The sequence below is a fragment of the Colobus angolensis genome, unplaced genomic scaffold, assembly GCF_000951035.1.
Source record: "Colobus angolensis palliatus isolate OR3802 unplaced genomic scaffold, Cang.pa_1.0 Scaffold233, whole genome shotgun sequence".
In the NCBI taxonomy this organism is placed as follows: domain Eukaryota; kingdom Metazoa; phylum Chordata; class Mammalia; order Primates; family Cercopithecidae; genus Colobus; species Colobus angolensis.
The window spans coordinates 625,308-637,663 of record NW_012115522.1 but is presented as its reverse complement, the minus strand read 5'-3'; the positions used below and the strand labels follow the sequence as shown (position 1 = coordinate 637,663).

Sequence of the window (12,356 nt, the reverse complement as noted above, 5' to 3'; positions counted from 1 at the left end):
GCCAGGATGGTCTCGATCTCCTGACCTCGTGATCCGCCCGTCTCGGCCTCCCAAAGTGCTGGGATTACAGGCTTGAGCCACTGCGCCCGGCCCCGTCTTATTTTTTAAAGATTTAAAACAATTTTAAAAACAAAAAATAATATAAAAAATAAAAATATATAAAATAATCTTAAGCATTAGATAAATGCTTGAATGAAGGTCTGAAAAGGCTAAGGCTGGCGGAGAAGCTCTGGTCCTGCCCTAGAGCAATAATGTTGACTTCCATACTACAGCCCAGGCTATAAATACCTTCGGCTGGAGCTGTCCCATCAGGGACTGGAGTCTTCTAAAGTTTCAAACACCGACCTCTACCATTGCTACAGTGCTAATCAGAGACGAAGGAAACCGTTCTTTAATACCTCCCATAGGCAAGGTATTCGGAGTTCTGAGGGCTTAAGGTCAGGATGGATTATAAAGTAAGAACCCAAATGGCTACAGGTTAGAAGTGATGACTCTCTCATCCTGCAATGCACAATAAGAAAAGACCAATTTTCTCCTTTTTTTTGTTTTTTAAGAGTGTCGCTCTGTCACCCAGGCTGGAGTGCAGTGGCATGATATTGGCTCACTACAACCTCCACCTCTGGGGTTCAAGTGATTCTCCTGCCTCAGTCTCCCGAGTAGCTGGGACTACAGGTGTTCACCAGTATGTTCAGCTAATTTTTGCATTTTTAGTAAAGATGAGATTTTTTTCATGTTGGCCAGGCTGGTCTCAAATTCCTGGCCTCAAGTGATCCGCCCACCTCGGCATCCCAAAGTGTTGGGATTACAGGCATGAGGCAATGCGCCTGGCCTAAAAAGACAAATTTCTATGTGGTTCAAAACCTGTGAAATCGCTCTTTATCTATTTCCACTCCCTCCTTCCTAACAATGTGTTGACCTCTTTTCCTTTCTCTGAATTTTCCCTCCTTATTTCCTCTGTCTTCTCTTTCTTCCCCAAACATTTATTATGTACATTCTACTTTGAGCTAAGCTTTGCACTATACTGGATGAACAATGGCCCCCATCCTTGAGGAATTTTGTTTTTTTTCTTAGACGGAGTTTCGCTCTTGTTGCCCAGGATGGAGTGCAATGGTGCAATCTCCACTCACTGCAACCTCCACATCCCGGGTTCAAGCGACTTTTCTGCCTCAGCCTCCTGAGTAGCTGGGATTACAGGCATGCGTCAACCATGCCTGGCTAATTTTGTATTTTTAGTAGAGATGGGGTTTCTCCATGTCGGTCAGGCTGGTCTCGAATTCCTGATCTCAGGTGATCCACCTGCCTCGGCCTCCTGAAGTATTGGGATTACAGGCGTGAGCCACCACGAGTCACTGTGCTCGGCCCTTTTTTTTTTTTTGAGACAGAGTCTTGCTGCACTGCCCAGGCTGGTGTGCAGTAGCGTGATCTCAGTTCACATCAACCTCCGCCTCCCGGATTCAAGTGACTCTCGTACCTTAACCTCCTGAGTAGTTAGGATTACAGGCGCACATCACTGTGGCTGGCTAATTTTTGTATTTTAGTAGAGATAGGGTTTCACCACGTTGACCAGGCTGGTCTCAAACTCCTGACCTTAAGTGATCTGCCTGCCTCAGCCTCCCAAAGTGCTGGGATTACAGGCACGAGCCACCGTACCTGGGTGTGGAATTTCTTCTTTAATTTTAAAATTTGTGTGTAGAGGCTGGGCACAGTGGCTCATGCCTGTAATCCCAGTACTTTGGGAGGCCAAGGTGGGTGGATCACCTGAGGTCAGGAGTTTGAGACCAGCGTGACCAACATGGTAAAACCCCATCTCTACTAAAAATACAAAATTAGCTGGGCCTGGTGGCACACACCTGTAATCTCAGCTGCTAGGGAGGCTAAGGCAGGAGAATCACTTGAACCTGGGAGGTGGAGGTTGCAATGGGCCCGAAATCATGCCATTGCACTCCAGCCTGGACAACAACAGTGAAACTCTGCCTTAAAAAAGTTCTGTGTAGAGACAGTATCTCCCTGTGTTGCCCAGGCTGGTCTCAAACTCCTGGGCTCAAGTGATCCTCCAGCCTGAGCCTCCCAAGCAGCTGAGACTACCAGCACATGCCACCATGCCCAGCCAATTTTATATTTTTTTGCAGAGATCGGGTTGTGCTGTGTTGCCCAAGCTGGTCTCAAACTCCTGGGCTCAAGTGATCCTCCAGCCTGAGCCTCTCAAGCAGCTGAGACTACCAGCACATGCCACCACGCCCAGCTAATTTTTGTATTTTTTTTGCAGAGATCAGGTTGTGCTGTGTTGCCCAGGCTGGTTTCAAACTCCTGGGCTCAAGCAATTCGCTCGCCTCAGGCCTCCCAAAGTGCTGGGAATACAGGCATAAGCCACTGTGCCTGGCTTCTGGAACTGATCTTTCAGGCGGCTCAATCCCTAAAAGATTTCTCTTTACCTCAATACGGCCCCAGGACTACTCATGCCACAGTATTCCACGGTGTTCATGCTCCATCCAACCAGAAGCCCCTCAGCGCAAAAACTAAATCATGCTATCTTCTCTACATTATTTACTTATTTGCCCAATTATTTACTTATTCACCAACACCGTAACAAAGATAAAGTAGACTTGAAAAATCACATATCCATTGTAAATTCATTTTCTTGTGTTTCAGAGCCTTTTGTTGATGACATGCATAAATGTAATTATTTAAAATCGCTAATGAACAACTATCTATAATGAAACTTCTTTGAGGGTGAGTCCGGAATGAAATTACATTATCCAAACATAATGAGTCATGACTGCATGTCTCACTACATCCTCACATATGTCATGTTATTCAACCCTAAAAATCAAACAATGCAGGGTGGATCACAGGGAAGGAAGGCTGTTCTCTAACACATTTCTACGACCTGATAGCAAACTGAAAAAGATTGTATGCTTTTCTTAGAACTCCTCCAAGTCAGAAGCCTCCCTGGTCTGAGTATCTTCAAGGGCCTTTTTCACCACCCTATGGAACTGCAAAGCGGCTCCCTGGTCCTTTCTGAACTGCCTCGTGCTGTCTGAACTGTCCATGACTCTGGGTGATTCAAAGTGAAGACAGGCTCATGGACTATTAGTCACTCTCCCTAAAAGACTTTCTGAAAGCATAGGATTAGGACCTCAAACTGCATTAGCACAGCCCCTGAGGGAGCAGAAGAGTTGAGCAATGCAAACTCCACAGTGAGTGCCACTCAGAAGATGAATGAAGGCCAGACCCTGCACCAACACGTTGGGTCCCTCCACCTGTTTCCAGGCATCACCTCTTCTCACAAGTGACAGGAGGATCCCTCTAAACTAGAAAGCCTGCAATGTGCAGCAATTTCAAATCAGAGAAACAAACTTTCTCATGATCTTTTTCCCCTCTCTATGAATCTGAATCCATTCAGCACGGTGGCCCATGCTTGTATTTGTACTGCTTTGGGAGGCCAAAGTGGGAGCATTGCTTGAGGCCAGGAATTCTAGACCAGCCTGGACAACAGAACGAGACCCCACCTCTACAAAAATTCAAATTAAAAAGTTAACCAGGTATGGTGGTGCATGTTTGGAGTCCCAGCTACTCAGGAGGCTGAGGTGAAAGGACTGCTTGAGCCCAAAATCTCAAGGCTACCGCAAGCCATGATGGCACCACTGCACTCCTGCCTGGGCAACGGAAGAAGACCCTGTCTCTAAAAAAAAATTAATGTTTTTTCATGAAAAGAAAATCTGGCTGGGCGTGGTGGCTCACACCTGTAATTCCAGCACTTTGGGAGGCTGAGGCGGGCAGATCACCTGAAGTCAGGAGTTCGAGACCAGCCTGACCAACATGGAGAAACCCCATCTCTACCAAAAATACAAAATTAGCTGGGTGTGGTGGCGCACTCTCTCTTTCTCTCTTTCTTTCTTGGTGTGATCTTGTCTCACTGCAACCTCTGCTTTGAGAATTCAAGTGATTCTGCTACCTCAGCTTCCCGAGTAGCTGAGACTACAGGCCCGCACCACCACGCCCAGCTAATTTTCAGTTTTAGTAGAGATGGGGTTTCACCAGGTTGTCCAGGCTGGTCTCAAGCTCCTGACCTCAGATGACCTGCTCGCTTCAGCTTCCCAAAGTGCTGGGATTACAGCCGTGAGTCACCACATCTGGCCAAAACCAGCTATTCTATTCTAAAATACAAGCTCCTTTAGACATATTCTTAATTGATGCTGTATCAAGTTGAAGAAAGAAGACAGTTTTAGGACTCTGTTATGCAGTCTTCAAATTACTCTACATTTGACTTTGGCCTCTGATTGAAAGCATGAAAGATTTGGGGGATCTACTGAGGAGTTCTAGGAATGAGATATACAAGGTCATGGTAAGAGGATGGAATTCAGGAAAGGCCTACATTAAATGCTTGGGAGGAGAGGACAAAGAAAAGCCACCAGGAGACACTAAGGAAGAATGAGTCACTGAAGTCAGGTCAGGTCGGCTTACCTAGGCAATTCTTCCAGTTGAAAAAATCCATCGCTGGTTATTCCTAAGCTGGCACCTATGTAGAAAAAGGCAACATAGATCACACAAGACTGCTCTTTCTCTTGCAAAATAATCACAACATTTTATGCAAAAACCAAACACTTTCACAGCCAACATAGTCTCCGTTTTGACAAGTTTTGTTAAAGCCTCTGCTTGGAAAGCTGCCAACCAAATCCTTCCTAAGTCAACATTTTTATTTTCTCTCTAGAAACAGAAGCCATGATGGCTAAATAACTTTTACATTTCTCTGAAGAATGAAGATCTCAGCAGTCATGAACAGACTCTGCTGGATCTGTTCACCCTCCCACCCCAAGGGCAGGAGGAACCCTGGGGCTTAGCTCATTACAGGCGTGAGCCACCGTTCCTGCCTGAAAAGACACATTTCTATGTAGTTCAAAATCTATGTGGCCTGGCCAACGTGGTGAGACCCCGTCTCTACTAAAAATACAAAAATTAAAAATGAGCTGGGCATGGTGGCACACACCTGTAGTCCCAGCTACTCGGGAGACTGAGGCAGGAGAATCACTTGAACCTGGGAGGCAGAGGTTGCAGTGAGCCGAGATGGTGCCACTGCACTCCAGCCTGGGAACAGAACAAGATTTCGTCTCATTAAAAAAAAAAAAAAAAAAAAAAAAAAGATGTGGCCCTTTCCTCTCTGCTTATTCTTTCAAAGGTTTCAACCTATATGGTATATACATTGAATTACAAGAGGTACAACCCATATAGTGAAATAAACATGTAGTGAAAAGGAGATTGAAACCTTTGGATATAGGATAGCAGGTCCTATCTTGCAGGACTTCCAAATGCATTATTCCAGGTTTGACTTTCTTCCCAGGTTGCAGTTCCATGATTCTAATTATCTCGCCACACAATTTTACATTGGCTTCAAACTTAGTCTATTTAGAACTGAACCTTAATTTTATTTTCCAACCTGTATCTCTCTCCAGTTTACCACTTCAGTTACCACCTGCCCCCAATAATGCAGACAAAGCCTTCAGCTGTCAACGGCTGATTCATTCTCTCAGTAGGCCCCCTACCCTCATTTCTCATCAGTTATTAAATATATTAGGCTGGGTGCAGTGGCTCACACCTGTAATCCCAGCACTTTGGGAGGCCGAGGTGGGCGGATCACTTCAGGTCAGGAGTTTGAGATCAGCCTGGACAATGTGGCAAAACCCCACCTCTACTAAAAATACAAAAAAAATTAGCTGGACATGATGACACATGCCTGTAATACCAGCTACTGAGGCTGAGGCAAGAGAATCACTTAAACCCAGGAGGCAGAGGTTCCAGATGAGTGGAGACTGCGCCACTGCACTCTAGCCTGGGTGGCAGAGCTAGACTCTGTCTCAAAAAAAAAAAAAAAAAAAAATTCACGCTGATAATGGATCTTATGAAGCCAATCCATGGAGAATTCAAAAGATGTATAAACTATATTCACCATCCACAAAGTCCTTACAATCTAGCTGGGAAGAAAGAAAGAGATCACTTGAGCAATCTCCCATCTAAATCTCCTGGTCAAGGCCTTAGTGAGCTGTGATTGCACCACCGCACTCCAGCCTGGACAACAGAGCAAGTAACCCTGTCTCAAAAAAATAAAGTAATATAAAATAAAATAATAGGCTGGGCACAGTGGCTCACGCCTGTAATCCCAGCACTCTGGGAGGCTGAGGTGGGCGGATCACTTGAGGTCAGGAGTTTAAGACCCACACGACCAACATGGTGAAACTCTTGTCTCTACTAAAATACATAAATTAGCTGGGCGTGGTGGCAGATACCTGTAATCCCAGCTACTCGGGAGGCTGAGGCAGGAGAATGGCGCGAACCTGGGAGGTGGAGGTTGCAGTGAGCCTAGATTGTACCACTGCACTCCAGCCTTGGTGACAAAGCCAGACTCCGTCTCAAAATAAATAAATAAATAAATAAATAAATAATAAAATGCAAAAGCAGTTATGACCATCTCTGAGATTCCTTACAGCTTTAATCTTCTATAATTCCCTACTTAAAAGAGAAAATATGCATATAAAATCTTACTTAGCTACTTAAGCTACATCCTTAGAAGATTTCTCTCTCTGGAACAAAACAATAGATTATCACGTGTCTTATAAATAACAACCCATCTGACAAACTGAGGCTGGAAACAATGTATGCTAAGCTGAGAAGGAAAGAATGAGGCTTTCATTGATTTCTCTCCCTCTGTTACCTACAATATGTCTGAGCCTGGGGCCAAATGAAATCTCTTGGCCAGGCACGGCCAATCCCAGCACTTTGGGAGGCCAAGCTGGACAGATCATCTGAGGTCAGGAGTTCAAGACCAGCCTGACCAACATGATGAAACGCCGTCTCTACTAAAAATACCAAAATTAGCCAGGTGTGGTGGTGGCGTGCCTATAGTCCCAGCTACTCAGGAGGCTGAGGCAGGAGAATCACTTGAACCCAGGTGGAGGTAGCAGTGAGCCAAGATCGTGCCACTGCACTCCAGCCTGGGTGACTACATCATAAGCTACCACTAGGCCAACTGGAGTTAGGTTCTGCAGAGACCTTCTCCCATGGCCTGGCTCCAAAGAGAGAACTGGTTTAGGCAGATGCCCTGGCATGGCTTGTCAGGTTGAAAGCAACGGTAAACTCCTGACTGCTGTTAATGAGTACCTGCTGTATGACTCACCCGGGATCTGGCTCTCATGAGGGATGGAGGGCACACCACCTGTGGCGATCAGGATGTGAGGGGCGGTGTACTTTTTCCCACTGACCTCTATCGTGGGCTTGGGATCACTCGTGAATGCTGCATGGCCACGGATGATTTCTATATGGGACTAGAGAAGGAATCATGACATTAGCCTGTTCTTAGAATAAAAACAAAGACACTTGCTGCAACTTATCAGCACTTTCATTTATCTACTGAACATTTTGATTCTTGGTTTGCTGATGCCAACACAATTCTCCATTGTTCAAGTTTCTGTAGAACTCCTAACTGGCAACCAATACTTAGGAAGGGGGTTGCCATTAGATGCTGGAAGTATACAGTAAGATGAAATAGGCTGGGCACAGTGGCTTAAACCTGTAGTCCTAGCACTTTGGGAGGCAGAGGTGGGTGGATAGCTTGAGCTGAGGAATTTGAGACCAGCCTGAGAAACATGTCAAAACCCAGTCTCTACTAAAAATACAAAAACCAGCCAGGCATGGTGCTGCACACCTGTAGTCCCAGCTCTTTGAGGGGCTGAGGCAGGAGGATTGCTTGCATCTGGGAGGTTGAGGCTGCAGTGAGCTGAGACGGCGCCACTGCATTCCAGCCTGGATGACAAAGTGAAAGGAGGAGGAGGAGAAGGAAGAAGAAGAAGGAAGGAGGGAAGAGGAGGAGGGGAAGGAAGGAGGAGGAGGAGGTGGAAGAAAGAAGAAAGAAGTTAGAAGAAAGAAATTAGGAGAAAGAAGGAGGAGGAAAAGAGGAAGAAAAGGAGGAGAAGGAGGAGGAGGAGAAGTGGAGATTGAGGAGGGAAGAGGAGGGGAGGGGAAAAGGAGGGGGAGGAGAAGGAGGGAGGAAGTGAAGGGTGGAGGAGGAGAAGGAGGGGGAGGGGGAGGAGGAGGAGGAGGAGAAAGAAGAAGAAATACAAGTGCTACCTTGGGCCGAAACCCAGAGACAAAAAAGTATATGTGAGGCACCCCCGTAAGAAAGATGACATCTTTGCCCCCAAGAATTGAAGGTGAAAGTTCCTTATGTGCAATGTGAACACATTACAGAATGGTGTGTCTGCGCTGGGCGTGGTGGCTCACACCTGTAATTCCAGCACTTTGGGAGGCCGAGGCAGGCGGATCACCTGAGGTCGGGAGTTCAAGACCAGCGTGACCAACAAGGAGAAACCCCGTCTCTACTAAAAATATAAAAATTAGCCAGGAGTGGTGGTGGGCACCTGTAATCCCAGCTGCTCAGGAGGCTGAAGCACAAGAATCCCTCGAACCTGGGAGGCAGAGGTTGCAGTGAGCCGAGATTGCGCCACTGCACTCCAGCCTGGGCGACAGAGCCAAGACTCTCTCTCAAAAAGACTGGTGTGTCTGGAGGAGAGACAGAAGGCTGAGAAAGACAACAGGATAAAGCTGAAATGAGCAGAGGCAAGACCAAGACAGGAATACTCTGGCCAAGGGAGTGAAACTCAATGCTTGTGCTTTTGTTAAATGGGAAAAATACCACAAAAGTACATGACACGGAAGTTCTATGCTGGAGACGGGGAGAACTCAGACTCTTACTTTTGGATGTGCTCTTACTGGAATCCTCTGCACCAAGGCCTTCACTTAGGGGGTGCTGGCATGCTTCTGCCAGCCACCATACATGCAGGGGCATGCAAATGTGGTCAACTTACAAGAATAATGGAACCATGTAAGCATGATTACAAAGTGGAATGCTTTAACATTATGGAACATGCTTGATTCTGGATTGAGTTATCTTCTCCTTTCCCTGCACCCTCCAGGCCTGTTCCTGCAGGTGCCAGGCTTAATCAAGCTGAATCAAGGTCAAAGACAAAACCCACAGGCCTCCAGGACACCATTCCCTCAGGTCGTAATGACGTCCTCCGCAATGCTAGACGAAAAGGAGTATGGCTCACATGGCAATAGGACAGACACTAGTTCAGAGGAGGAAGCAGTGAGATTTTTACTTTCATTTTCTAGGACATTAGATAGAAAGTTTCCTTTGCAATATAGAATTTCTGGGTCAACTGTAAGTAATTCCTTCCCCATAACATCACCATAAGCTATAGCACACACCAAGATTTCTAAGTATTACAAAATGCTGGTTCCTGAATAATTTTCCTACCTCTTTTGCAAAAGTATTTCAGCTAGCTCCATTAAAAAAAAAAAAAAGGTCAGATGCAGTGGTTTATGCCTATAATCCCCATACTTTGGGAGGACACGGCAGAAGGGTTGCTTGAGACCAGGAGTTTAAGATCAGTGTGGGCAACATAGCAAGACTTCATCTCTACAAAAAAAAAAAAAAAAAAAATTTTTTTTTTGGTGATGGAGTCTCACACTTTCGCCCAGGTTGGAGTGCAGTGGTGCAATCTCAGCTCACTGCAAGCTCCGCCTCCAGGGTTCACGCCATTCTCCTTCCTCAGCCTTCCGAGTAGCTGGGACTACAGGCCACCACACCCAGCTAATTTTTGTATTTTTGGTAGAGACGGGGTTTCACCGTGTTAGCCAGAATGGTCTCCATCTCCTGACCTCGTGATCCGCTCACCTCAGCCTCCCAAAGTGCTGTGACTACAGGCGTGAGCCACCACGCCCAGCCTCTACAAAAATGTTTTAAAAGTAGTAGGGTGTGGTGGGACAGTGCTTATAGTCCAAGCTACTCAGGGGGCTGAGGTGGGAGGATTGCTTGAGCCTGGGAGATTAAGGCTACCGTAAGCTGTCATCATGCCAGTGCCCTCCAGTCTGGGCAAGAGAGTGAGATCCTGACTTCAAAAAAATAATTAAAACAAAATAAAAAATTTGGGGCCGGGCGCATTGGCTCAAGCCTGTAATCCCAGCACTTTGGGAGGTTGAGACGGGCAGATCACCAGGTCAGGAGATTGAGACCATCCTGGCTAACATGGTGAAACCCCGTCTCTACTAAAAAATACAAAAAAAAAAACTAGCCGGGCGAGGTGGTGGGCACCTATAGTCCCAGCTACTCGGGAGGCTGAGGCAGGAGAATGGCATCAACCCGGGAGGCGGAGCTTGCAGTAAGCCGAGATCCAGCCACTGCACTCCAGCCTGGGCAACAGAGCGAGACTCCATCTCAAAAAATAAAAATAAACAAAAAATAAGTAAATAAATAAAAAATAAAAAACTTGGTGTGTTTTAGTACTGCCAGTGTTACCCTATACGCAGTCTTAAAATCTCCTGTGCATAAGGACTGCAGGCCTCTAAATATTTTTCCCCCTGGATTGTGGATCAAGGTTGGAAAAGATCACCCTCCAAAAAATAAACCCAATGAATAAGAATATAAAACTGCATACAGTTAGCTACCTATGAAGCTTGTCCTAAAAACTGGTTTATAAATATGCTGCTACTGAGATCACAGTGGCCCAATTATCGTCAAGAATCTACTGATCTAAGCCAGGTGTAGTGGCTGATGCCTATAATCCCAGCATGTCGGAAGGCCAAGGCAGGAGGATCACTTGAGCCTGGGAGGTCCAGGCTGTAATGAGCTGAGATCATGCCACTGCACTCCAGCCTGGGCAACACAGCAAAACTCTGTCTCAAAAAAAAAAAGTTTCTGATCTAAATATAACCTAAGAGGGCCAAGGCTGGTTGCTCACCCATCATCCCAGCACTTTGGGAGGCTGATGCAGGCGGATCACTTAAGGTTAGGAGTTCGAGACCAGCTGGCCAACATGGTGAAACCCTATGTCTACTAAAAGTACAAAAAAAGTTAGGCAGGTGTGGGGGCATGCGCCTATAGTCCCAGCTACTCAGGAGGCTGAGGCACAAGAATTGCTTGAACCTGGGAGGCAGAGGTCGCAGTGAGCTGAAATCATACAACTGCATTCCAGCCTGGGGGAGAGAGCAAGATCCTGTTTCACAAACAAACAAACAAACAAACAAAACCTAAGAAATCTTAGAAACAGCAAAGTGAGACCACAAAGACAAATGAAGGGTGGTGGAAAGATATTGTCAAGAAAAAGGAGAGTTAAGTGATGCACAGGTTGTGAATGGCACCCACGTGGTCCTGGTGGGAAAGGTGTCACATCCCAGCACTAGGGGGGAGACCATCAGGATAGTGAAGGATGACATACAGTTGCTAGAAGCAAACACACCTCTGTCCAGTTTTCTTGATCAGATGTCATTCAAAAAAACAACCTTCTGAATCCTAATTTGGTCTCTTAAGGAGGTCTTACTCTAGGCAAATAAACAATGGCAGGTTTGGCCGGGCACAGTAGCTCATGCCTGTAACCTCAGCACTTTGGGAGGCCGAGGTGGGCAGATCACTTGAGATCAGGAGTTCGAGACCCCTGGCCAACATGATGAAATCCTGTTTCTACTAAAAATACAAAAATTAGCTAGGCGTGGTGGTGCATGCCTGTAATCCCAGCTACTTGGGAGGCTGAGGCAGGAGAATTGCTTGAACCTGGCGGGAGGCAGAGGTTGCACTGAGCTGAGATTGTGCTCTTGCATTCCAGCCTGGGTGACTAGAGAAACTCTCTCATAAAACAAACAAAAAAACAAAAAAACACACAATGGCAGGTTTTCAGCTAGATGGCACTCCTCTTTTTAATTAATAAACTGCCACACTGGTGCACAAAGTCTCTCGTATGTGACTTCTGAATCTAAGTGCCAGGCCAGATCTACTCAAGGTGCAGCCATTAGGTGAGGCCTGGTATACCAGCTGTGGCACACGCCACCCTCTCTCTGCAGAAGAGACTGGCCAGCTGGGTCAGAGGCTTCTGCTCTGACAGGTCAATTTCAATAAGAGAAAAAGTAAGAGGCCAGGCACAGTGGCTCATGCCTATAATCCCAACACTTTGGGAGGCTAAGGCAGGAGTTTAAAGACCAGCCTAGGCAACATAGTAAGAAATCTCTACAAAATATTTTAAAAATTAGCCAGGTGTGGTGGTGCGTGCCTATAGTCCTAGCTACTAAGGAGACTGAGGCGGGAGGAGCCCAGGATTTGGAGGCTGCAGTGAGCTATGATTGCACCACTGTAATCCAGCCTGGCGACAGATAGAGACTTGGTCATTAAAAATAAAATAGGGCCAGGCGCGGTGGCTCACGCCTGTAATCTCAGCACTTTGAGAGGACAAGGTGGGCAGATCACCTAAGGTCAGGAGTTCAAGACCAGCCTGGCCAACATGATGAAACCCTGTCTCTATTAAAAAATGCAAAAA

The 12,356-nt window shown here is 46.3% G+C and overlaps 1 protein-coding gene across 1 annotated transcript in view; it reads right to left on the bottom strand.

Moving 5' to 3' along the window:
- The window catches only part of GSR (glutathione reductase), a 67,230-nt gene that overhangs the window by 24,055 nt on the left and 30,819 nt on the right, over positions 1-12,356 (bottom strand). The window contains exons 5-6 of the mRNA XM_011944537.1: positions 7,169-7,316; positions 4,465-4,519 (exon numbers count right to left, since the gene is read on the bottom strand). Of these exons, the coding sequence (XP_011799927.1) occupies positions 4,465-4,519; positions 7,169-7,316 (203 nt within the window). The remainder of the gene's footprint in view (positions 1-4,464; positions 4,520-7,168; positions 7,317-12,356) is intronic.